This window comes from Anolis sagrei, chromosome 2, assembly GCF_037176765.1.
Source record: "Anolis sagrei isolate rAnoSag1 chromosome 2, rAnoSag1.mat, whole genome shotgun sequence".
Taxonomy (NCBI): Eukaryota; Metazoa; Chordata; class Lepidosauria; order Squamata; family Dactyloidae; genus Anolis; species Anolis sagrei.
This window is the reverse complement of record NC_090022.1, coordinates 302,895,028-302,922,485: the sequence shown is the minus strand read 5'-3', so window position 1 is coordinate 302,922,485 and position 27,458 is coordinate 302,895,028. Positions and strand designations below refer to the sequence as shown.

The window sequence follows — 27,458 nt, the reverse complement described above, 5'->3', positions numbered from 1 at the left end:
GGGCCGATCTACTCCCGTTTGCAGAGATTGCGTACAATGGAGCCTGTCACGCATCCACAGGGAAATCCCCCTTTGAGGTAGTATACGGCATGGAAGTAACCCCTTTTCCCAAACTGCCGAGTTGGGGGGAAGAACTGGAGGGAAAGGAAGAATGGTCATACAAGATGAAGGCGAACTGGGAGGGAGTGGCAAAATCGCTGCGAGAGGCACAGCGAAAATATAAGTTGTTTGCAGATCGGAAAAGGAGGGTAGGTGACAAATTGGAAGAAGGGGATTTAGTGTGGCTGAGCACAAAAAACCTTAAGTTAAATACCCCCTCTCGGAAGTTGTCTCCCAAATACGTCGGTCCTTTTAGAATTTCTAACAAGGTGAATGAAGTGACATATACCCTGAAACTACCTAAGGTATTGGGGAAAATACACCCAACGTTTCATTGTAGTTTATTGAAAAAATACCAAGGTCCGCTAGATGAAGAAGGAACATAATGGTGACGTATATTTCCCTTCCAGGAAGAAGAAGAGGTGGAGGGGGACATTATGTCAGGACTCGGTTTCCTGGCCTTGGAAGTTGGCGCACAAAACCGGATCCCTGACATGGAGAACTGATAAGGGATTGCAGCTGGTGACCTTGGGAGGGGCCGTTGGTGGTTTGGCGGGGAATATTGCGCGGGATAATTGTCAGGCGGGAAGAGGGGATTCGAATGTGGGGGAGGGTATATAAGGGTTGACTTGTGTCTGTGCGCCAATCCTGGCTTTTATTGTGTATATGCATCCAGTAGTAAAAGTTTCCTGATTGATTACGGATTGGCGTCCTGTGTCTTTTCTGGGAGCAGCTGCTGTGAGCTTACATTATTACATACATATTATTGCATGTATTAATTGTTACATTATTATTATTGTATATATATCATTACATACATATTATTGCATGTATTAATTATATTATTATTATAGTATGTATATCATTACATACATATTATTGCATGTTATTATTGAATGTATATTATTGCATACATATTGTTGCATGTATTAATTATCACATTATTATTATTGTATGTATATCATTACATACATATTATTGCATATATTAATTATTACATTATTATTGTATGTATATTATTACATTCATATTATTGCATGTATTAATTATTACATTATTATTATTGTATATTATTACATACATATTATTGCATGTATTATTACATTATTATTCTATGCATATAACTACATGCATATTATTGCATGTATTAATTATTACATTATTATTATTTTATGTATATTATTGCATGTATTAATTATTACATTATTATTGTATGTATATCATTACATGCATATTATTGCATGTATTAATTATTACATTATTATTGTATGTATATCATTACATGCATATTATTGCATATATTAATTATTACATTATTATTGTATGTATATCATTACATGCATATTATTGCATATATTAATTATTACATTATTATTGTATGTATATCATTACATGCATATTATTGCATATATTAATTATTACATTATTATTGTATGTATATCATTACATGCATATTATTGCATATATTAATTATTACATTATTATTGTATGTATATAATTACATGCATATTATTGCATGTATTAATTATTACATTATTATTATTTTATGTATATCATTACATGCATATTATTGCATATATTAATTATTACATTATTATTGTATGAATATTATTACATACATATTATTGCATGCCTTAATTACTACATTATTATTATTATTATTGTATGTATATCATTACATGCATATTATTGCATGTATTAATTATTACATTATTATTATTATTATTATTATTATTATTGTATGTATATCATTACATACATATTATTGCATGTATTATTTAATTATTATTATTGTATGTATATTATTACATACATATTATTGCATATATTAATTATTACATTATTATTGTATGTATATCATTACATGCATATTATTGCATGTATTAATTACATTATTATTACCGGCTGTTGGGAATTGTGGGAGTTGGAGTCCAAAACACCTGGAGGGAGGGCCCAAGTTGGCCCATGCCTGGACTAAAGCAACCTCTTCTGTTTTGATCTGGAGGTCGGTTTGCTCTGTGGGTGGACGGCCCATCCTTTTTACAGCTTTGCATTTCAGAGGGATGGCTCTGAGCACTCTCTGAGGGCCAATATCCGAGTTAATGAATGAGCACACAAATCACGGCTGGAATGAAAGGCCTGAGTGAGCGCAGGGCTTCAAATGGACAGGAGGACATCCAACTCCCAGGCTTTGCTTGAGACGGATGCCCATCAGCCTGATTTTTGGACATTACTCCATGTCCCATGCCTTCTCTCTGCAAACCAAGTAAGACCCCATAATAACCATGTCCATCATCCCGCTGCTGTTGTGACTCAGCACGCGACAGGATTTGTCAGAGGATGAGGGAATTGATGGGTTTCAAAGTGAGGCGTCTGCTAGTGATCAGAGATAACTGCTGGCAGATGAGGCCAATGTTTGGGATTATTTACTTATTTCACATGTTTGTATCCCACCCTTGTCACCCTAAAAGGGGACTGTGCTCATTCCCAGGCAACAGACAGTGAAGGTTTCAGTTCCCTTGTGAAACAGCCTTTGGCTGATGGAGAGTTTTCCCAAGAAGCCAGATTAGGTTTGAGAATGGAGGGAGTGAAAAATTAGACGTCCTGAGAGAATCTGTGTGTGACGGTGCGAGTGGTGCCACCTGTATGTAGAACTTTAAAGTGCAAAGGTTTAAACTGTGTAACAGTGGTTCTCAACCTGGGTTCCCCAGATGTTTTTGGCCTTCAACTCCCAAAAATCCTACAGCTGGCAAACTGGCTGGGATTTCTGGGAGTTGTAGGCCAAAAACATCTGGGGACCCCAGGTTGAGAACCACTGCTGTATAACATGCCCAAACTTGCCTAGATTGTAAATGTATAGTTGGATTGATTGGTTATTTATAGCTGTCAATCAATGTTGTTTGCACCAGTTATATTGCTTCCTCAGCTCAATTGCTTGGCTCCACCTCTTCTTGGAGGAGGGCAGAGCTTTTCCTTTTCCATTCTACTATCAAACTTTCTATCAGATAGACGTGAGAAAGAGACTTGGCTCTAAAGCCCTTAATTAAGTTACCTCTCATCACCAATTCTAAGGTTTTTACCCTTGGGACTCATACTTCATGTCCAGATCGCCTTGGACAATGTTGAGGAGACCCAAGCGCCTTCAAATTGGTCCTTTGGCATCAAAGGGAAGACTCTGTGCCTTCAACATAGGCCATTGGACTGGAGGTTGTGTTTGTTCCGACCTTCACAGCCATTGAGAAAAGAGGGAACAGGAAAAGCTTCCCAGCTGCGAAATCTCCTTGGACCCAAGACAACCAGAGACTGTAATGTATATTTCCTTTACTCCTTTGAAACTTCCAGCTTATTCCCTTAAAGGGATAACTCTTTGTGAACAATAAAACCTATTCTGAGTTATCTACAGTGTTTTGCTCCTTGGGAGTTCCAGTTCTCTAAAGGAAGGCAAGAAGCAATCACCTGGGGAAAGATGTCACATCCATGCCTCTGTCACTAAGAGTTATAGCTCCCAGGCGCGACAGCATACTGTGAGAAGACTTTGAAGCCAAGGTGTATTCATCATGATCTCAGGGCTACTTGGTCGGGCTTAAATTAGGTGGTGTTGGCTTTATGCCTCTCAGAGAAGACAACATTGCCGTAAGGATGGCTTTCCTGTCGTGGATCTTAAGTTCATGATTCAAGTTTCGTGTTCTGGCTAATGCCTTTTTTTTTCTTGAAAGGTTTGCCTTTGAAAATTTTCCTGTTTTCATGCTTATGGATTTATGTTTGAATGGCTGCTGTGGATTTTGGCTCTCTTAACTTCATGTACTTTGTCATTTTTGGATTGCTGCTGTTTTGTATTTTCAACTCTACCCTTTTTTCCCTTTGTACATGCTTTCTTTACCTCAACTTTTGTAGATAGTACAACTGGACACTGGTGTGGTGCTGGGTGACAAGGTGTCTCAGTGCTAGAGTGCAACAGCAGCGCATTTTATTATAGTTTTTCAGTGAACATATCACTGAGTCTCTACCCATTCGACATAGTTTGTGGTAGACACAAAAAAAATGTGGGATTTCAAGTCCAAAACACCTGGAGGGCCCAGGTTTGCCCACACCTGGTGTAGATGCATGCCCCCCTTGATAGACCCCAGGGGTCCCCTTCCCACCCATGCCTCTGACTTACCCCCGGTCCGTGGTGCAGAGGGAGCGCAGGCTCAGGTACCAGCTGCCCGTCTGTGGGTAAGGGATGCGCAGGCGGGCCAGGGGTGTCGTGGCATTGAGGGAGAGCAGGAACCCCGCCAGGAGCTCTGCAGAGAAAGGACAGGAAGTGAGGCTGTTGACACCAAGGGCAACCTGTTGGAAGTAGCAACCTTCTTCAAACCTCCGCTAACAATTTGTTTGTATATGAGTCTGTTTGCTTACTATATGTATGCTTTGGTATGCAGCTTTCCCTTTACTCTATGTTTCTTGAAGTTGTGGGAGGGGCTGCAGACCACATGATCAGATCTGGGACTGCTTAGAGCACAAATCCCATGAGACTTTGGACTGCTCAGACCCACCCATGCCTGCTGTTGTTGTAAGAAAGATGAGCTGTGCATTCTGCACACAGAGATCACCTCCAATATATCTGAAACTAGATTGGCAAGCTATGTACCTATGTTATGCTGAGCCCATGAAGTTGTGAGTAAACCAAATATGTTATTTTACCAAAGCCTACTTCAGTATTTCTCAACCTTCCTAATGCCATGATCCCTTAGTACAGGTCCTCATGTTGTGGTGACCCCCAACCATAACATGCCTGATTGTTTATTTAAAAACTCAAAAATTACAACAGCAAAACAACAGAGAGTAAACAATCAGGCAAATCAAATCACCTCTCAAAGAAAGATTCCCCCAGGCACTGCCAAGCCATCCAATGCTAATTAAGGTGGTCAGTTGAAACATTCACACCTAGCTCCAGCAGACAAGAGTCCTTTGTCCCACCCTGGACATCATTCCACAGATATATAAACCCATTTTCCTTAGTTCCAACAGACCTCACTACCTCTGAGGAAGCTTGCCATAGATGCAGGCGAAACGTCAGGAGAAAATGCCTCTAGAACATGGCCATATAGCCCGAAAAACCTACAACAACCCAGTAGGTTCAGTAATAATAACCAAAGCCAATTGCCTTGCATATTTCATCTGGTTGTCTACCACTTGAGAAGATTCTACTCAAACAGGTTTTGGCTCTTCTTTGAAAGGTCACGCTTTTCTAAAAGGTTGTGGGTTCAAATGGTTGTGAATGCCATTTTTCTCCCAAGCACCCACCCCGACCCCCTAGAATCATAAAATCATAGAATCAAAGAGTTGGAAGAGACCTCATGGGCCATCCAGTCCAACCCCTCCGCCAGGTCTTCCTTACCTGTCTCGCAGGTGACGGAGGAGTTCTCTTCGGAGGCCAAGGGGACCTCGTGGTTCAGGCAGGCAAAGACCGTGGCGTTCTCCCCCCTCAGAGAGGACTGTGGGCACAAAGAGGACCCTCATTACGTTCTGATTTGAACTGGGAAGCAGAGGAAAGGAGCTGCAAGGATGGAGGCCTAGTCCTGGCACGGCTGCAATTTTCTTGAGTGGTCAGTGTGGGAGGTGGAAACAAGAGTGTAGAGGGCTCTTTTCCTCCTCCAATGCGGAGCCACTGCCCGTCTCCCCTCACCTGACCCGCAGAAGCTTCCCTTTGCTCCCCAACCACCTCAGCTTTGCTCCTGAAGAGGATGAAATTTTACAAGTTCCAATATTGTAAGAATTAAGTTTTAGGAAAGTTAAAGAAAGAAGGAAGTAAGGAAGGAGTGAAGGAGTGAGAAAGATAGCAGTGCCAGGCACGCCAGTGGGGGATGTCATTCTGCAGATTGAACTATTGTATTTTGAATCTCGGCATCTCTAGTTGTCAGGAGTCAATTTCTGACGGCATGAAGACATCACAAATTCCCTCCATGACATCCTGACTGAATCATCCTGGCTGCCTCAATTCTCTCTCTGTGACATTTTGAAGCCAGCAAAAGGTGCTGGAAACTGTTGTGGTTCAACAACAACAGCATGATGGGGATGAGAGTGAGAGTGAGAGTGCAGCTGATGATGAAGTTGGCTTTCAGTTTTCTCAGTCACAGCCTGTATTTGCAGAGAGGCCGCAGTTCTCACAGGAAAGGAATGCAGATGATAAGACAGATGCTGGGAACCAGGGTCAAGGTGCCCAGGTGTTGAGACGGAGCCCAAGGATTGCGGCCAAGTGTTGAGATCATCAGTTTGGTGGGAAAGCTGTCTGTTTTGATGTTTAGTGAATATATGCTCTGCTTTGGGGCTCTCTCGCTGTCAGTTCCAACGTTGCTTATGGCTAGCTCCGGCTCCTGGTCTTGGGGAAGATTGCTTCATGCTATTTCATGGACTTTATACTGAACCTGTGCTTCAAGTCTCTCGCTTTGGCAATATGGATTATATTGGATTATAACCTGTACTATTGGTCTTTTCACTGCTTATGAACTGCATATTGTTTTAAAAACCTCACAATAAACTATATGCCTCACAACTGTGGCTGGTTTGTTGTGGAAAACAAGGTGAATCTTATTCTGAGACGCAACAGAAACCTTGTATTGGAACTTGTGAAGCGACAAACTCTAATAAGGAAACTGAGAAGAGGGGAAGATGGGCACGAAAAGTGTATAAAAGGAAGTGGTGGTGGGGAAAAGTCAGTAGCATCTATCTTTGCTGCAGAGATACAAGCAATATATTCATTTCCAAGCAAAACCGGCTTGTGAGTGATCATTTAATATTGCTATAAAAAACCTACAGTCTTACACTAGTGTCTGGTTGGACTATAGATACTCGTGATTTTGGGGGCACCCAGCCTCAAAATTTCTCCAGACCCTCACCCTACCCATCCTGACCCCCCTCCCACGACTGGTCAGTGGGTCAGCCTCCCTACCACGTTGAGCCTGAGCTCCAGGTTGAGGATGCCCCCGCTGTCCAGCACTGGCAGGAGGTGGATGGCGAAGATGGCCGGCCGGTCAGGGGGCACCGAGACATTGGGTCCGAAGAAGATGTAGAAGTGGACTGAGAAGGTGTCCAGCTCGTTCCGCAGCGTGGGCCGGATGGGCCAGCAGCGCTCGCCGGGCAGTGGGGCTGAGAGGGTGGTCGGTGAGGAAGTCTGCGTGCCATTGTAGGGGGAAGGGGTCAAGGCGTCCACAGCGGCCAGCCCTCCCACGGAGCCAAAGGAGTGCGGCATGTTCAGGTTGGAGCCCGGCGACTGGGAGAGGGTCCGGCTCAGGCTCGTCCGGGAACAGTCTGCAGGGAGAGAGAGAACACAGGGGTGGGGGGGGGGACATCATCATGGCTAGAACTCCCTGACACAGATTGACAGCTCCCACCCCATTTTGGCCCTTCACAGATGCACTGCCCTGCTCTGCTTTCCCAATTACAAGTTTTTGAACTGTATACTGTCACAGCTTCCGTTGTATGTCAGCCTGTTCAGCCTGTGGTTGTGTCTGATGGTCATGCTGGGAATGGGGATGATATTCCTGATGGTGGCAAACAAGCAAACAATGCACAAATATCTATAGTAACATAGAAACAAGAATGTATGTATGTGTATTTTATAAGACTCTCAAGAAAATAATATAAATCAGGATAATATGTTCTCTAATGGAGTAAATTGTCTAGACTTTATAGCATTTATAGCATTTAACAGTAATGTTATCAGCACATTATAAGTAAATGTAGGTTATCGTATCAACATAGAGCAATGAATAGTAGACTAGAGATAATAAAGTCCATCCTTTCCTGGAGTCAGATTTCAGTGCAGGAATTCAACAGTCTCTGTCTTTATCCTCACAAGAATTCTTCTTTTAGCAACACAGTCTTTAAGGAATACTTCTTATGCAGCAGAGTCTTCCTTAGGTAACACAATTTCTACAAGGTCTCCCGGTATGTTCTCCTTGTTTCGAAAAATTATCTTCTTCAGGATGTAGTCTGTTATCACATTATACTTAATGCATTTTGTTGTTCATTCGTTCAGTCGTCTCCGACTCTTTGTGACCTCATGGACCAGCCTACGCCAGAGCTCCCTGTCGGCCGTTACCACCCCCAGCTCTCTCAAGGTCAGTCCAGTCACTTCAAGGATGCCATCCATCCATCTTGCCCTTGGTCGGCCCCTCTTCCTTTTGCCTTCCACTTTCCCCAGCATCATTCCCTTCTCTAGGCTTTCCTGTCTCCTCATGATGTGGCCAAAGTACTTCAACTTTGTCTCTAGTATCTTTCCCTCCAGTGAGCAGTCGGGCTTTATTTCCTGGAGGATGGACTGGTTGGATCTTCTCGCAGTCCAAGGGACTCTCAGCACTTTCCTCCAACACCACAGCTCAAAAGCATCGATCTTCCTTCGCTCAGCCTTCCCTAAGGTCCAGCTCTCACATCCGTAGGTGACTACAGGGAATACCATGGCTTTGACTAGGCAATGGATCTTGGTTGCCAGTCTGATGTCTCTACTCTTCACTATTTTATTGAGACTGGACATTGCTCTCCTCCCAAGAAGTAAGCGTCTTCTGATTTCCTGTTGCTAAAAGAAGAATTCTTGTGAGGATAAAGACAGAGACTGTTGAATTCCTGCACTGAAATCTGACTCCAGGAAAGGATGGACTTTATTATCTCTAGTCTACTATTCATTGCTCTATGTTGATAAGATAACCTACATTTACTTATAATGTGCTGATAACATTACTGTTAAATGCTATAAATGATATAAAGTCTAGACAATTTACTCCATTAGAGAACATATTATCCTGATTTGTGATGTGATGTGATGTGGCAGCAAAAAAAGCCAATGGGATTTTGGCCTGCATCAATAGGAGCATAGTGTCTAGATCTTTGTCAGGAGTGATTTGAATGCAATATTCCTGCTTCTTGGCAGGGGGTTGGACTGGATGGCTCATGAGGTCTCTTCCAACTCTTTGATTCTATGATTCTATGATCTAAGGAAGTAATGCTACCCCTCTATTCTGCTTTAGTTAGACCACACCTGGAATCACATTGTGTCCAATTCTGGGCACCACAATTCAAGAGAGATATTGACAAGCTGGAATGTGTCCAGAGGAGGGCGACTAAAGTGATCAAGGGTCTGGAGAACAAGCCCTATGAGGAGCGACTAAAGGAGCTGGGCATGTTTAGCCTGAAGAAGAGAAGGCTGAGAGGAGATGTGAGAGGAAGCCACAGGGAGGAGGAGGGAGCAAGCTTGTTTTCTGCTTCCTTGGAGACTAGGACGCAATGGAACAATGGCTTCAAACTACAAGAAAGGAGATTCCATCTGAACATTAGGAAGAACTTCCTGACTGTGAGAGCCGTTCAGCAGTGGAACTCTCTGCCCCGGAGTGTGGTGGAGGCTCCTTCTTTGGAAGCTTTTAAGCAGAGGCTGGATGGCCATCTGTCAGGGGTGATTTGAATGCAATATTCCTGCTTCTTGGCAGAATGGGGTTGGACTGGATGGCCCAGGAGGTCTCTTCCAACTCTTTGATTCTATGATTCTATGATTCTATGATTCTATGATTCTATGATTTATATTATTTTCTTGAGAGTCTTATAAAATACACATACATACATACATACATTCCTGATGGTGGGCCTGGGTCTGTTGGCAGTGTGGATGAGGGTTTGCCTGGGCCTGAGTTAAGCTTAGACAAGAGGCCTGAGCTGTCTCAGGAAGATTCACAAGGCCACATTCCTGGGTGAGGACCTTTGCAGTCTTTCTCAGAGCAACCCTCTGATGATTCCATCTGAACATGAGGAAGAACTTCCTGACTGTGAGAGCCGTTCAGCAGTGGAACTCTCTGCCCCAGAGTGTGGTGGAGTCTCCTTCTTTGGAAGCTTGTAAACAGAGGCTGGATGACCATCTGTCAGGGGTGCTTTGAATGCAATATTCCTGCTTCTTGGCAGAATGGGGTTGGACTGGATGAGGGCCCAGGAGGTCTCTTCCAACTCTCGGATTCTAGGATTTTATGATTTGTCAGGTGCAGAAGTTAATAAGAGTGTAGATAAAAAGCAAGGGTTTTGTAAACAGTGACAGAGTGCTCAGGTACAAAGAAGAGCAGTTTGTTTACAGGAAAAGAGATTAATTGACCTTTCCACTTTTATCTGGTGGAAAGGTCGTGAAATGCTTTCCTTTTGGTTTTGGGATCTGGAAAAGCCTTGTGTTGAGTCATGGAAAAAGAGTTGCCTCAGTTGGGTCAACGTTGGAATTTCATGTCTAGCCTTGCTCTCAAGAGTTCTTAGTCTCATGTACCAAGTTTTGCCAAGCTCCTGATTTGTGTATTGGATTTTTCATGCTGTCGGGGGTGCTTTGAATGCAATTTTCCTGCTTCTTGGCATTTCCCTCAGATGCTGTAAGGCTGAGAGGCTGCAAGCTCCCAGCCAGAGCTTTGGGAATTTCCCCCCGGAATGTCATGAAAAATGAAGCTTTTCTGCAGGTGAAGCTTGTCCATGTCCTCTAACTTCATTTTCCTCACTAAGACTAACTAAACATGGCCCCCTCTTCCCTTCCCATCTCCCTGGGAGAAGGGGTGGATCCAAACTTAACAATAATAGACAGGTAGCTTGCCCTATGACTGCAAACCACCCTTTTGCAGAATCCCTGAAACTTTGGAATGCATGCAAACATTTCATAGAAAGAAAATAAAGTTGGACCTCCTGGAACAGACGTACCAGCACAAGAAGACTTCCCTGACCTAGACATCACACTCCCACTGTTGGGGTTCAGCCTGAGTTGGAACTTGAACCTGATTCTCTGTTTGTTCCTCCTGATGCTAATGAAAGTATATTTACTGATGCTAGTGGAAATGTACCTTTTGATGCCAATGCTCCTGAAATTAGTGAGGAAGGAACTTCTGTAGATTTGGAAAATGAAAGTACCAGTGTTCATGAGAATGTTTCAGAGGGAGACCTTGAACTTTCCCTCCCTTCTGCACCTGTTAACTGTAATGACAACAGAAGGGGCCAGATCTGGCAAGACAGAAGTAAAACACTCAGTTTGCGTCGATCCTCCCGAATTCAAGAATTAAAAACATTGGCTTCAAAACAGAAGGGCGGTTCACGGAACCGATTCTTGAGTTTTAATTGCAATACGCCGGGCTGATTGTCTCAGTTCAGGCATCGTTTCAGAATTGATGAAGACCTTGGCAGTTCTCCCGGTTCCCTGGCCATAGTTTGGGAAGATTTCTAGGATATCAAGTACGGTTAGTGGATTGCTAACAGGTTCCAGTATTTCCCAGTGAGGCTTTTGGTTTTGCTTTGTCCATTTAAATTCATGTTGGCTGATTTTTGCTGTGGCTTTTGACTTGCATGTTTCCTTTATTTTGTAACCATTTTTCTTCAATAAAAAAGGATTGTTTTTCACAGCCAAGTGTGGTGGATAGTTATCTTAGGGCCTCGTTCCCTGCTCTGGATTGCAACACCCACCTAGAATCACACTGGCTTTCCCAACTAAGGATATGACATGTTTTCAAGCTACTGTTGTGGTTCAACTGCATGATGCAGATGTTGGATTTCAGTTTTCTCAGTCACAGCCTGTATCTGTAGAGAGGCCGCAGTTCTCACAGGAAAGGAATGCAGATGATAAGACAGATGCTGAGAACCAGGGTCAAGGTGGCCAGGTGTTGAGACGGAGCCCACGGATTGCGGCCAAGTGTTGAGATCATCAGTTTGGTGGGAAAGCTGATTGTTTTGATGTTTAGTGAATCTATGCTCTGCTCTGGAGATTTCTCGGTGTCACTTTCAACGTTGCTTTATGGCTAGCTCAGGCTCCTGGCTTTGGGGAAGGCTACTTCATGCTGTTTCTTGGACTTTGCACTGAACCTGTGCTTCAAGTCTCCTGCCTTGGCTATATGGATTATATTGGATTGTAACCTGTTCTATTGATCTTTTCACTGCTTATGAACTGCCTTTTGTTTGGAAACCTCACAATAAACTATATACCTCACAACTGTGGTTGGTTTGTTGTGGAGAGCAAGGTGAATCCTATTCTGAGACACAACAGCTGCGCAATTTGTGTCCAACACCGCCAGGTTACCCTATATACATGCACATATAGAATCATAGAATCATAGAATCAAAGAGTTGGAAGAGACCTCCTGGGCCATCCAGTCCAACCCCATTCTGCCAAGAAGCAGGAATATTGCATTCAAATCACCCCTGACAGATAACCATCCAGCCTCTGTTTAAAAGCTTCCAAAGAAGGAGCCTCCACCACACTCCGGGGCAGAGAGTTCCACTGCTGAACGGCTCTCACAGTCAGGAAGTTCTTCCTCATGTTCAGATGGAATCTCCTCTCTTGTAGTTTGAAGCCATTGTTCCGCGTCCTAGTCTCCAGGGAAGCAGAAAACAAGCTTGCTCCCTCCTCCCTGTGGCTTCCTCTCACATATTTATACATGGCTATCCTATCTCCTCTCAGCCTTCTCTTCTTCAGGCTAAACATGCCCAGTTCCCTAAGCCGCTCCTCATAGGGCTTGTTCTCCAGACCTTTTATCATTTTAGTCTCCCTCCTCTGGACACATTCCAGCTTGTCAATATCTCTCTTGAATTGTGGTGCCCAGAACTGGACACAATATTCCAGATGTGGTCTAACCAAAGCAGAATAGAGCATGGGTAGCATTACTTCCTTAGATCTAGACACTATGCTCCTCTTGATGCAGGCCAAAATCCCATTGGCTTTTTTTGCCGCCACATCACATTGTTGGCTCATGCTTAACTTCCTGTCCACGAGGACTCCAAGATCTTTTTCACACGTACTGCTCTCGAGCCAGGCATTGTCCCCCATTCTGTATCTTTGCATTTCGTTTTTCCTGCCAAAGTGGAGTATCTTGCATTTGTCACTGTTGAACTTCATTTTGTTAGTTTTGGCCCATCATCTCTCTAATCTGTCAAGATCGTTTTGAATTCTGCTCCTGTCCTCTGCACTATTGGCTATCCCTCCCAATTTGGTGTCGTCTGCAAACTTGATGATCCTGCCTTCTAGCCCTTCATCTACGTCATTAATAAAGATGTTGAACAGGACCGGGCCCAGGACGGAACCCTGCTTGTGGCACTCCGCTCGTCACTTCTTTCCAAGATGAAGAGGAAGCATTGGTGAGCACTCTCTGTGTTCGTCCACTTAACGAATTCCAGATCCACCTCACCATAGTTTTGCCTCGCCCACATTGGACTAGTTGTATGCATCCTAGTCCATGCATCCAAACATGGGTGGCTGACACATACATACCCACATTTTCCCCTTGCGCTCACCTTTGAGCTGGACCAGGAGCTGGAAGCTGAGGTTGGCGGTGTGCCCGGGGAGCCTCTCCACCAGCAGGAAGTACCAGTTCTGCCAGAACGGCAGCTCCAGGCTCAGGCGGCAGGGCGGGCGGCCAGTCCGGCAGTCCACCGCGGAGGAGGTGTTGTGCAGTGGGGGGGCCTTGCCACGCAGCTTCATCCACAGTGGGCAGCCCTCCCCGCCCGGGATGGACGGACGGCAGTTGCGCACCTGCACCTGCACCTGGAAGGTGTGGCTGGGCACAAAGAACCTCCGGAAAGCAGAGGGAGAGAAGGAGGGAGTTACATGGTGCTCTGGGCCCCACCTGAACCCCACTTTCACCCCAACCCCCCCCCCCCCCCCCCCCCCATACACACACACACATACAGCAACAAGAAGGGGAACCTGCATGCCTCAATTGGGCAAACATTCTGCCCAGTCAGTTTTGGTCAAGTGGCCTAAACACTCTAAAGCAGGCCTGAGCCAACTTGGGCCCTCCCTCCAGGTGTTTTGGACTCCAACTCCCACAATTCCTAACAGCCGGTAGGCTGTTAGGAATTGTGGGAGTTGGAGTCCAAAACACCTGGAGGGAGGGCCCAAGTTGGCCCAGGCCTTCTCCAAAAGCACCAGTTCCTGTCCAAACTTGCAAACTTTGGGCCCTTCCATACAGCCCTACATCCCAGAATATCAAGGCAGAACATCCCACAGTATCTGCTTGGAACTTGGTTATCTGAGTCTACACTCATTTCATGTGGGATTTCCTTCCTTGATATTCTGGGATATAGGGCTGTGTGGAAAGAGCCCTAAGCAACCCTGATCAGGGTTGCTTAGGGCTCTTTCCACACAGCCCTATATCCCAGAATCGAAGGCTTTCATGGCCAGAATCACTGGGTTGTTGTAGGTTTTTTCGGGCTATATGGCCATGGTCTAGAGGCATTCTCTCCTGACATTTCGCCTGCATCTATGGCAAGCATCCTCAGAGGTAGTGAGGTCTGTTGGAACTGGGAAAAAGGGGTTTTGTTTATCTGTGGAATGACCAGGGTGGGACAAAGGACTCTTGTCTGCTGGAGCTAGTAGTGAATGTTTCAACTGACCACCTTCATTAGCATTTGATGGCCTGACAGTGCCTGGGGGAATCTTTTGTTGAGAGGTGATTAGATGTGCCTGATTGTTTACTCTCTGCTGTTTTGCTGTTGTAATTTTAGAGTTTTTTAACATTGGCATCAATGTATTGTCAAAGGCTTTCATGGCCAGAATCATTGGGTTGTTGTAGGTTTTTTCAGACTATATGGCCATGGTCTAGAGGCATTCTCTCCTGACGTTTCGCCTGCATCTATGGCAAGCATCCTCAGAGGTCATGAGGTCTGTTGGAACTAGGACAATGGGTTTATATATCTGTGGAATGACCAGGGTGAGACAAAGGACTCTTGTCCCCATAGGGACCACCAAACGCAGCAGCATTGCCCAAACATGAATCAAGGAAATGCTGGACCACTCTCACAACCACCATGTCAGACTACACAGAGAAGCCATTGAAATCCACAAGCATGTGGACAATTTCAACAGAAAGGAGCAAACCATGAAAATGAACAAAATCTGGCTACCAGTATGAAAAAAACTCAAAAATTACAACAGCAAAACAACAGAGAGGAAACAAACAAGGACATCTAATCACCTCTCAATAAAAAATTGCTCCAGGCACTTCCAGGCCATTATATACTAATCAAGGTGGTCATTTGAAACATTCCCACCTAGCCTCAGCAGACAAGAGTCCTTTGTCCCACCCTGGTCATCATTCCACAGATATATAAACCCTTTTTCCTAGTTCCATCAGACCTCACTCCCTCTGAGGATGCTTGCCAGAGATGCAGGTGAAACGTCAGGAGAGAATGCCTCTAGACCATTGCCATATAGCCTGGAAAAACTACAACAACCCAATCAAGGGCCAGTTGACACCTCCCAAACAGAGGGTGCTTTCAGACAATGAGGTGGCTATTGTTCTTCCCCACAGAGACATGGGGACGAATACATCTTGCATACCCTTCAATTGCGCATGGACCCCAGAGTGGCCCCACCCCTGGCCCTTGGGGACCCCGACTCACTTGTAGAGGAGGGAGCGGTTGTGTGGGGAGAGTTGGTGCTCAGTCACATATCCCGGGTACAGGACGTTGATGCCCAGCAGGCGCTGGACAATCAGCTGCGGCTGGAAGAGGTACTGGCAGTCTTTGGCCAAGCCCTGCAATGGGGCAGAAGAGGCAGGACGGGTACCGTCAGAAGACTCCCAGAGTGGGAAGGGGCCACACAGGGACCATCTAGTCCAACCCCATTCCACCATGCAGGGAGACCCCCTTCAGACCCTCCCCACAGCCTCATAGAATCATAGAATCATAGGGTTGGAAGAGACCTCCTGGGCCATCATCCAGTCCAACCCCATTCTGCCAAGAAGCAGGAATATTGCATTCAAAGCACCCCTGACAGATGACCAGCCTCTGTTTCAAAGCCTCCAAAGGAGCCTCCACCACACTCCCTCCAGGGCAGAGAGTTCCACTGCTGATCGGCTCTCACAGCCAGGAAGTTCTTCCTCATGTTCAGATGGAATCTCCTGTCTTGTAGTTTGAAGCCATTGTTCCGCGTCCTAGTCTCCAGGGAAGCAGAACACAAGCTTGCTCCCTCCTCCTCCTCCCTGTGGCTTCCTCTCACATATTTATACATGGCCCTCATCATATCTCCTCTCAGCCTTCTCTTCCTCAGGCTAAACATGCCCAGCTCTTTAAGCCGCTCCTCATAGGGCTTGTTCTCCAGACCCTTGATCATTTTAGTTGCCCTCCTCTGGACACATTCCAGCTTAAAGTCAATATCTCTCTTGAATGGTGGTGTCCAGAATTGGACACAATATTCCAGGTAAAGTGGTCTAACCAAGGCAGAATAGAGCATGGGGAGCATGACTTCCCTGGATCTAGACACTAGGCTCCTCTTGATGCAGGCCCATTGGCCTTTTTTGCCGCCACATCACATTCCTGGCTCATGTTCCGCTTCCTCCCCACGAGGACTCCAAGATCTTTTTCACACGTACTGCTCTCGAGCCAGGCGTCACCCATTCTGTATCTTTGCATTTCATTTTTTTCTGCCAAAGTGGAGTATCTTGCATTTGTCACTGTTGAACTTCATTTTGTTAGTTTTGGCGGGATGGGGTCCAACCCCATCTCGCCATGCAGGGAGACCCTTTCAACCCCTCCCCACAGCCTCGGCTTCAAGACTTCCTGAGAAGGAGAGTCAAACAGATTCCAAGGCAGCAGATGCATATTTGACAGTTGAACAGCTCTGACTGTCAAGAACAGGCATCCTCCAACTGTGGCCCTTCAGCTATTTGGGCCTCCAACTCCCAGAAGTCTTAACAAGCTTGTTCAATTGTCAGGAATTCTGGGAGTTGAAGGACCAAACAGCTGGAGGACCGCAGTTGGAGGGTTTTGGGCTTCCAACTCCCAGAAGCCATAACTAGCTTGTGAAATTGTCAGGAATTCTGGGAGTTGAAGGACCAAACAGCTGGAGGACCACAGTTGGAGGGTTTTGGGCTTCCAACTCCCAGAAGTCATAACTAGCTTGTGAAATTGTCAGGAATTCTGGGAGTTGAAGGACCAAACAGCTGGAGGACCGCAGTTGGAGGGTTTTGGGCTTCCAACTCCCAGAAGTCATAACTAGCTTGTGAAATTGTCAGGAATTCTGGGAGTTGAAGGACCAAACCGCTGGAGGACCGCAGTTGGAGGGTTTTGGGTTTCCAACTCCCAGAAGTCATAACTAGCTTGTGAAATTGTCAGGAATTCTGGGAGTTGAAGGGCCAAACCACTGGAGGACCGCAGTTGGAGGGCTTTGGGCTTCCAACTCCCAGAAGTCCTAACTAGCTTGTGAAATTGTCAGGAATTCTGGGAGTTGAAGGACCAAACAGCTGGAGGACCGCAGTTGGAGGGCTTTGGGCTTCCAACTCCCAGAAGTCATAACTAGCTTGTGAAATTGTCAGGAGTTGAAGGACCAAACCACTAGAGGACCACAGTTGGAGGATGCCTGGTCAAGAAGTTCTTCCCAATGTTGATGTGGAATCTCCTTTCCTGCTGTTTGAATCTGTTGCTCCATTGTGTCCTGGTCTCCAACGTAGTTGAAAACAAGCTTGCCCCCAAGAATGCCCAGAATTGCAAAAAGCCCAAACAAACCATAAACAACAAAAACAAGGCAATTTCACTAATTTAGGCCTCTGGATAAAAGCAGTGCTAGAAGTTGCAGAGAAGCAACAATGCCAAGGTGGACAGAAGGGCTGCTGGCTACAAAGCAGAGTCTGCAGGTGCGCCTGGGGGCTATTATTCTCAATGAAGGAGGGATGGGCGTGGCACCTTTCCCCCAAGGGATTGCTTCTTGCCCTCCTATAGGAAACTGGAACTTTCAAGAACCCAAAATGCTGTAAATAACTCAAAATAAGTTTTATTTATCACAAAGTCATTTCTTTAAAACAATGAGCTGGAAAACTTCAGAGGGGTGAAGGAAAATATACGTTACAATCTCAATAAGTCCTGGGTCCAAGGGGTTTGAAGCTGAGAAGCCTCACCAAGTTTCCTCCTTCCTCAATGGCTGTGAATGCCGCAAACCACAACCCCAGTTCAGATGGCCTATGTTTTGAAGACTCAAGATCTTCCTTTGGTGCCAAAAGAACTGGTTTGAAGGCACTTGGGTCTCCTCAATGTTATCCAGGACGATCTGGACATAAAGCATGAGACCCAAGGGTAAGAAACCTCAGAGTTGATGCTAAGAGGTAACTTAAATCAGGGTCTTTTAGAGTCAAGTCTCTTACTCACGTCCATCTGGTACAAACACTGATGGCAGAATGAGTAAGAAAAGGAAGCTCTCCCCTCCTGTAGGAAGGGGTGGAGCCGAACAGTACTGATTGACAGCTATAAGTAACCAATCCATACAACTATACATAAGCAGGGTAAAAGGGGCAAGATTAAGCATGATACAACAGCTTAAATCTTGCAACTAACAGTTTTACACATTGGTGGCGCCACTTGCGCTGTCACAGCAGGGGTAGAGAAGGTGCTTCAGGGCGTGGAAGTCAGCCCAGAGAAGCCCCGTGGCACCTCCCTTCCTGCTCAACCTGCTAACTTTGCAAGTGAAGCCAAACGGTTCCGGCCCAGGCTACCTGCCTGAATGTATTGTCCCCTACGAACCTTGACGGAGATCTTGCCCTGCTCCTTGGGCAGGTGGGCGGCCAGGAACCAGTCTCCGGGCAGCGGGCTGGTGATGTTGAAGACCCCCGTGGTCCGGTTGGGCAGCGTCCAGGTGAGGGTCAGGGCAAAGGAGCCCGGCACGGCCGTCTCCCCGGGGAAGTGGGTGCGCAGGGGGTTGATGACCGGTGGAGCCCCCGAGCGGAAATACCTGCCAAACAGAGAAGGGAACTGGTCAACACGTGCTCTGTTATGGTAAGTCCTTGCAGGACATAAGTATATGTGTGAAGAAAACCCTTTTTGTTTGTAATTATCTGGTTCAGCTGGCTAAGGAGGTCAAGCAGCAACAGTATGTCCTTGCAGGAGACAAATATATGTGTGAAGAAAACCCTTTTTGTTTGTAATTATCTGGTTCAGCTGGCTAAGGAGGTCAAGCAGCAATCTTGTGCCATGCCCAAGGGGCTAGAACCATTGGAGTTTTTGAATACAGTGTGGTGGGTGCTGGATTTCTGGTGGGTTGCTGCTGGAGTTCTGTTTTTCCCCAGCGTGGAGTTCCAGCAGGAGATGCTGATGGAATATTGTGTACAATTCAAGAGAGATATTGACAAGCTGGAATGTGTCCAGAGGAGGGCGACTAAAATGATCAAGGGTCTGGAGAACAAGCCCTATGAGGAGCGGCTTAAGGAGCTGGGCATGTTTAGCCTGAAGAAGAGAAGGCTGAGAAGAGATATGATAGCCATGGATAAATATGTGAGAGGAAGCCACAGGGAGGAGGGAGCAGATCAAGGGTCTGGAGAACAAGCCCTATGAGGAGCGGCTTAAGGAGCTGGGCATGTTTAGCCTGAAGAAGAGAAGGCTGAGAGGAGACATGATAGCCATATATAATTACGTGAGAGGAAGCCACAGGGAGGGGGGAGCAAGCTTGTTTACTGCTTCCTTGGAGACTAGGACACAATGGAGGAATGGCTTCAAACTACAAGAGAGGAGATTCCATCTGAACATGAGGAAGAACTTCCTGACTGTGAGAGCCGTTCAGCAGTGGAACTCTCTGCCACGGAGGGAGTGTGGTGGAGGCTCCTTCTTTGGAAGCTTTTAAGCAGAGGCTGGATGGCCATCTGTCAGGGGTGATTTGAATGCAATATTCCTGCTTCTTGGCAGAATGGGGATGGACTGGATGATGGCCCACGAGGTCTCTTCCAACTCTAGGATTCTAGGATTCTATGATTCTATGATGGCGAAATGGCTATTTACTAGGGCTGGGCGGTTTCGTTAATTCGTAATTCGTTAAAAATTCGTTTTTTTTTTTTAACGAAGCAATAACGAACCATTCTGGAGCAACTTAAAAACGAAATGAATTTTTCAATTCGTTTCGTAAATGCTTCGTATTTCGTTATGTATTTGTTTCGTTATCGGTTTGAGGTCGTTTCGTTATTATTTCCGCATGTCTGGGGCAAGGTTTATGGTTGTTTTTTGTTAAATTAGTGAAAAAAAAATTTATAATATCACACCAACAGTCAACAACAGAGGGAGAGGGAAGCTTCAGAAGTTTTTTTAGCGTATTGCGCGATCGCGGCCGCCATTAACGAATTGATTCGCTATTGTTTCGTTATTGTTTTGTAATTTTTTTTACCATTTACGAAATTTCGTAAATATCGAACTTTTTTTAAGGAAAATTTCGGAATTCTTTTAAATATCGAAACGCAAAAAAACCCCAAAAAACGAATCGATTTTAGAAACAATTTTTTCCGTTGTTACCCAGGCCTAAGTTGTTTTGATTTTTATTTATTTATTTATTTATTTAGAGTTTTTATATACCGGTCTTCTCCACCCCCTAAGAGGGACTCAGGCCGGTTTACAGCATGAAATTCATACACAATAACAAAATACAATGCATCCTCGTAATACAATAAAACAAATACATTAAAATACAATCATAAAAATCACACGAGCCAGGTCGTCAGGTGAAATCACAATTCGTTGCCTTCTTTCCGTGTGGTCAGAGTCATTGCCTCAGTCATCGAAAGCCATATTCCAAAGCAAGGTTTTCACTTGTTTTCTAAACGACAGGAGGGAAGGGGCAGATCTGATCTCTAGTGGGAGGGAGTTCCAGAGCCAAGGGGCCACCACCGAGAAGGCCCTGTCCCTCGTCCCCACCAATCGCAATTGCGAAGGCGGTAGGACCGAGAGCAGGGCCCCTCCAGAAGATCTTAACAACCTTGATGGTTCATAGGGGAGAATCCGTTCGGACAGATAAATTGAGCCGGGGTCGTTTAGGGCTTTATAGGTCAAGACCAGCACTTTGAATTGTGCTCGGAAGCTAATTGGCAGCCAGTGGAGCTGACGCAACAGAGGCATTATAGAATCATAGAATCATAGAATCATAGAATCATAGAATCAAAGAGTTGGAAGAGACCTCCTGGGCCATCATCCAGTCCAACCCCATTCTGCCAAGAAGCAGGAATATTGCATTCAAATCACCCCTGACAGATGGTCATCCATCCTCTGCTTAAAAGCTTCCAAAGAAGGAGCCTCCACCACACTCCAGGGCAGAGAGTTCCACTGCTGAATGGCTCTCACAGTCAGGAAGTTCTTCCTCATGTTCAGATGGAATCTCCTCTCTTGTAGTTTGAAGCCATTGTTCCACGTCCTAGTCTCCAAGGAAGCAGAAAACAAGCTTGCTCCCTCCTCCTCCCTGTGGCTTCCTCTCACATATTTATACATGGCTCTCATCATATCTCCTCTCAGCCTTCTCTTCTTCAGGCTAAACATGCCCAGTTCCCTAAGCCGCTCCTCATAGGGCTTGTTCTCCAGACCCTTGATCATTTGAGTCGCCCTCCTCTGGACACATTCCAGCTTAGAGTCAATATCTCTCTTGAATTGTGGTGCCCAGAATTGGACACAATATTCCAGGTAAAGTGGTCTGACCAAGGCGGAATAGAGCATGGGGAGCAGGACTTCCTTAGATCTAGACACTAGGCTCCTATTGATGCAGGCCAAAATCCCATTGGCCTTTTTTGCCGCCACACCACATTCCTGGCTCATGTTCCCCTTCCTCCCCACGAGGACTCCAAGATCTTTTTCACACGTACTGCTCTCGAGCCAGGCATTGTCCCCCATTCTGTCTCTTTGCATTTCATTTTTTCTGCCAAAGTGGAGTATCTTGCATTTGTCACTGTTGAACTTCATTTTGTTAGTTTTGGCCCATCTCTCTAATCTGTCATTATTGTTATTATCATTATTATTATTATTATTATTAAACTTTATTTGTACCCCGCTAGCATCTCCCGAAGGACTCGATGCGGCTTACAAAGGTCAAGGCCTCAAACAACAACAGACAATAACAATATAATACAAGCAAATTAAAAACATAAGCAATAACAACAACAACATTACATTATTACGCAATAAAACCAGGGCCGGGCCAATGAAGGGTACAGGTTAAAAAGTGGTGGGTGTGAGAGGTGATATGTTGGGATTCTGGGCAAGTGCAGAATGCAGAGAGTCTTAGAGCCTCCGCAAACTAGGTTCCTGCGGGAGAAAACCTTGCTAGCACGTCCCTGACGTCATGAGCCTGCGCCTCTCGCCCCGCCCCTTTCTCCCCCCCTTTCTCTTTGCCAGCGTGGTTTTTCCTTTGCTAGGGCAGCATTGCCCGCATTTTCTCTCAATTGAATTCTGCCAACTGAGAGAGTACGCTGGCAATGCTGCCCTAGCAAAGGAAAAACCACTCTCGCAAGGAGAAAGGGGGGGAGAAAGGGGCGGGGCGAGAGGCGCAGGCTCATGACGTCAGGGACGTGCTAGCAAGGTTTGCTCCCGCAGGAACAGAGTTTGCGACGGGTCTTAGAGCCGTAGCAAACTAGGATTTTGCGAGAGCAAACTAAGCCAGCACGAGCGATGCTCCGCCTCTTTCTCTGCCTATTTCCCTTTGCTAGGGCAGCGTTGCGAGCATATGCTCGTGCCGCAGCAAACTACAGGAAGCTTGCGCTCGGGCTTGCTCCGAAGCCCCACCTTCCCCCCCCCCCCCGAGGCTGCTCTCTCTCTTGCTAGCGTGCCTGTTTTCCATTGCAGAGGGCAGGGATGCAAGCGTACGCTCACAGTTGAATTCTGCCAACTGCAAGAGTACACTCGCATCGCTTCCCTAGCAAGGGAAAACAGGCACACTAGCAAGAGAGAGAGCAGCCTCGGGGGAAAAAAGGCGGGGCTTCAGAGCGAGCTCGAGCACAAGCTCGCTCTCACTTCCAGTAGTTTGCGACGGGTCTTAAGCTCTAATAAAGTGCTTCTGGGACGTAGTGCTGGGGGTTATCCTACTCCAGAAAGGCACATCGGAATAGCCAGGTCTTCAAGTTCTTCCTAAAGACCGCCAACGTGGGTGCTAGTCTAATGTCTTTGGGGAGGGTGTTCCAAAGTTGGGGGGCAACCACAGAGAAGGCCCTCTCCCTCGTCCCCACCAAACGAGCCTGCGACGCAGGTGGAATCGTGAGCAGGGCCTCTCCAGATGAACGGAGGGATCGCGTGGGTTCGTGGACGGAGATGCGGTCACGCAGGTAGGCAGGTCCCAAACCGTTCAGGGCTTTGTAGGTAAGCACCTGCACCTTGAACTGGGCTCGGTAGGTAAACGGCAGCCAATGGAGCTCCTTAAACAGGAGGGTTGACCTCTCTCTGTAAGGAGCACCAGTTAACATCCTGGCCGCCGCCCGTTGAACCAGTTGGAATTTCCGAGCCGTTTTCAAGGGCAGCCCCACGTAGAGCGCATTACAGTAATCCAACCTAGAGGTGACCAAGGCATGGACCGCCCTGGCCAAATCAGCCTTTGCGAGGTACGGTAGCAGCTGGTGCACAAGTCTTAGTTGTGCAAAAGCCCTCCCGGACACCGCAGACGCCTTGTGTGCTCCCTGTACCCCGCTCCCATTAGTAATCTGGCTGCCGCTCGTTGGACTAATTGGAGCTTCCGGGCAGTCTTCAGAGGCAACCCCACCTAGAGAGCGTTGCAGTAGTCTATATGGGATGTAACCAGAGCGTGGACTACCGTGGCCAAGTCAGACTTCCCAAGGTACGGGCGCAGCTGGCGCACGAGTTTTAATTGTGCAAAAGCCCCCCTGGCCACCGCCGAAACCTGATTTCCCATTTGCTGCTTAGAATATGCTTTATTTTATGCATATTACAAAGACTGTGTAAATAGGTTGCACTGCTGATTTAATTTTGTGTGTGTGTGCTGCATTGCCAGTTTTGTTTCATCTCTGCAAAGTAAAGATAGCAAAGATTTGGTCTGAGACTATTTTGCATCTGGGTTTTTGGGCGTTAGGTTGCTGGAACAAAACACGCGCTGCGTAACACGCTCCTCACAAGCAAGTCGTGCCAGACACGTATGTCTTTCCTCAATAGAGTTTCAAGTGTGATAGAACCAGGGAACGCTGTGGGTGGAGCACATCTCCATTTCAGTAAGGCCTTGGACAAGGGCATTCTCACCAAGAAGCTAGTAAAATGGGGGCAGGACAATGCTCCTGTTTGGTGGGTTGGGAATTGATTGACAGGTCAAACCCAAATGTTGCTTCTGCCCAATGGCTCTTCCTCATCCTGGAGAGAAGAGACCAATGGGGGGGGGGTGTAGAATGACCCCTGTTTTGGGCCTTTAAGGGCTGTTTGACATTTTTAGGAGGAGACTCAAAGCAGCTTAACACTCCCAGGCAGAGAGTTCTCATGATCAGGAAGTTCTTCCTAATACTGTTCAGGTGGAATCTCCTTTCTTGACTTTTGAACCCATGGCTCCCTTGAGTCCTGGGAATCTTCCACATGGCTCCTTTATCCCAGGATCTGATTCAAAACTGGAATATATGAGTCCCCACTGCCAGGTAGCCTGGGATAAAGAGATAACCTGGGATCATGGAAGGGCCCCAAGTCATAGAATCCTAGAATCAAAGAGTTGGAAGAGACCTCATGGGCCATCCAGTCCAGCCCCATTCTGCCAAGAAGCAGGAATATTGCATTCAAATCACCCCTGACAGATGGCCATCCAGCCTCTGCTTAAAAGCTTCCAAAGAAGGAGCCTCCACCACACTCCCTCCGGGGCAGAGAGTTCCACTGCTGAACGGCTCTCACAGTCAGGAAGTTCTTCCTTATGTTCAGGTGGAATCTCCTCTCTTGTAGTTTGAAGCCATTGTTCCATTGTGTCCTAGTCTCCAGGGAAGCAGAAAACAAGCTTGCTCCCTCCTCCCTATGACTTCCTCGGGGCAGAGAGTTCCACTGCTGAACGGCTCTCACAGTCAGGAAGTTCTTCCTAATGTTCAGATGGAATCTCCTCTCTTGTAGTTTGAAGCCATTGTCCCACTGAGTCCTAGTCTCCAAGGAAGCAGAAAACAAGCTTGCTCCCTCCTCCTCCCTGTGGCTTCCCCTCACATATTTATACATGGACCTCATCATATCTCTTCTCATCCTTCTCTTCTTCAGGCTAAACATGCCCAGCTCCTTAAGCCGCTCCTCATAGGGCTTGTTCTCCTGACCCTTGATCATTTTAGTCACCCTCCTCTGGACACATTCCAGCTTGTCAATATCTCTCTTGAATTGTGGTGCCCAGAACTGGACACAATATTCCAGGTGTGGTCTAACCAAAGCAGAATAGAGCATGGGGAGCATGACTTCCTTAGATCTAGACACTAGGCTCCTCTTGATGCAGGCCAAAATCCCATTGGCTTTTTTTGCCGCCACATCACATTCCTGGCTCATGTTTAACTTGTTGTCCACGAGGACTCCAAAATCTTTTTCACAGTCTCCAGGGCAGCTCCCTCTCCAGACATGAGGAGGAGTCCAGAGAAGGGTGCAAGGTCCTTCTCTAGACCCCTATGAGGAGCCATGTATGTTTGGCTTCAAGAAGAGAAGGATGGAAGAGGACAGAAAAAGAACCATGTTTCACTATTTGAAAGGAAAGCAGGACACAAGGGATTCAAGTGGTAAGAACAGAGATTCCAACCTAAACACGAGGAAGATCATCCTGGAAGTAAGAGCTCTTTCACCATGAGTCTGGTGGCATCTCCTTCTCCTTAAGCAGAAGCTTTCCTTAGGTCATCCCTCGATGTCCGAGTAAGATTGTCCTCCAAGTGTCCTGGTGGTGGGTCCGCAGGTGACTGTGCAGCCCTGTCCTTGACCCGCATCTTCTCCCACAGCGAGGGCATTGGTTTCCAGGTGGAAGGCGGTCCCGGTGGGTGTTGGCTTGAGGTGCCTTCCTCTTGGCACGTTTCTCTCTCTCGTCCTCCATTCGTGCCGCTTCAAATTCTGCAGCACTACTGGTCACAGCTGACCTCCAGCTGGAGCGCTAAAGGGCCAGGGCTTCCCAGTTCTCAGTGTCTATGCCAGAGTTTTTAAGGTTGGCTTTGAGCCCATCTTTCGATCTCTTTTCCTGCCCACCAACTTTCCGCTTTCCGAAGTAGAGCAACTGCTTTGGGAGATGGTGGTCGGGCATCCGGACACCGTGGCTGGTCCAATGGAGCTGATGGCGGAGGACCATTGCTTCAATGCTGGTGGTCTTTGCTTCTTCCAACACGCTGACATTTGTCGGCCTGTTTTCCCAAGAGATTTGAAGGATTTTCCGGAAGCAACAACGATGGAATAATTCCAGGAGTTGCATGTGACGTCTGTAGACAGTCCACGTTTCACAGGCATAGAGCAGGATTGGGAGGGGAATGGCTTTCTAAACAAGCCCCTTGGTATCCCTGTGGATGTCCCAGTTCTCAAACACTCTCTGCTTCATTTTCCCGCCTGTCTTCCCAAGAGATTTGCAGGATTTTCCGGCGGCAGCTCTGATGGAATCGTTCCAGGAGTTGCATGTGACGTCTATAGACAGTCCACGTTTCACAGGAGTATAGCAGGGTTGGGAGGAGAATGGCTTTCTAAACAAGCCCCTTGGTATCCCTGTGGATATCCCAGTTCTCAAACACTCTCTGCTTCATTTTCCCGCCTGACTTCCCAAGAGATTTGCAGGATTTTCCAGCGGCAGCTCTGATGGAATCGTTCCAGGAGTTGCATGTGACGTCTGTAGACAGTCCACGTTTCACAGGAGTATAGCAGGGTTGGGAGGAGAATGGCTTTCTAAATAAGCCCCTTGGTATCCCTGTGGATGTCCCAGTTCTCAAACACTCTCTGCTTCATTTTCCCGCTTGTCTTCCCAAGAAATTTGCAGGATTTTCCGGCGGCAGCTCTGATGGAATCGTTCCAGGAGTTGCATGTGACGTCTGTAGACCGTCCACGTTTCGCAGGCATATAGCAGGGTTGGGAGGACAATAGCTTTATAAACAAGCCCCTTGGTATCCCTACGGATGCCCTGGTCCTCAAACACTCTCTGCTTCATTGGGAAAAATGCTGCACTCGCAGAGCTCAGGTGGTGTTGTATTTCAGTGTCAATGTTGACTTTGGTGGAGAGGTGGCTGCCAATGGTCCACATTGTCTAATGTTACACCATTAAGCTGTATTCCTGGCATTGTAGAGGGATTGGATGGTGACTGCTGGAAGAGCACTTTGGTTGGATGGGCATCTGTTGGGAGGGCTTGGATTGTACCTTCTTTAGCAGAAGGGGGTTGGGCGGGATGGTCCCTGGGGTCTTTTCCCATTCTGATTCTATGATTCTATCAATGGGAAGGAAGTGAGGGAGGCAGACCTCCTATTCTGGCTCTGAGGGCAGATGGCAAGGGGGCAGGTGCCCCTCCTGGCTGCCCCCAAATCTTCTTCCCATTGGCCCTTCACAGAATCCTAGAGTTGGAAGAGACCTCCTGGGCCCTCATCCAGTCCAACCTCATTCTGCCAAGAAGCAGGAATATTGCATTCAAATCACCCCTGACAGATGGCCATCCAGCCTCTGCTTAAAAGCTTCCAAAGAAGGAGCCTCCACCACA

The 27,458-nt window shown here is 46.6% G+C and overlaps 1 protein-coding gene across 1 annotated transcript in view; it reads right to left on the bottom strand.

Annotated features, from left to right (window-relative positions):
* The window catches only part of TMEM8B (transmembrane protein 8B), a 73,327-nt gene that overhangs the window by 24,596 nt on the left and 21,273 nt on the right, over window positions 1-27,458 (bottom strand). The window contains exons 3-8 of the mRNA XM_060761101.2: window positions 18,586-18,793; window positions 15,475-15,608; window positions 13,366-13,643; window positions 7,031-7,389; window positions 5,480-5,576; window positions 4,259-4,382 (exon numbers count right to left, since the gene is read on the bottom strand). Coding sequence (XP_060617084.2) covers window positions 4,259-4,382; window positions 5,480-5,576; window positions 7,031-7,389; window positions 13,366-13,643; window positions 15,475-15,608; window positions 18,586-18,793 — 1,200 coding nt within the window. The remainder of the gene's footprint in view (window positions 1-4,258; window positions 4,383-5,479; window positions 5,577-7,030; window positions 7,390-13,365; window positions 13,644-15,474; window positions 15,609-18,585; window positions 18,794-27,458) is intronic.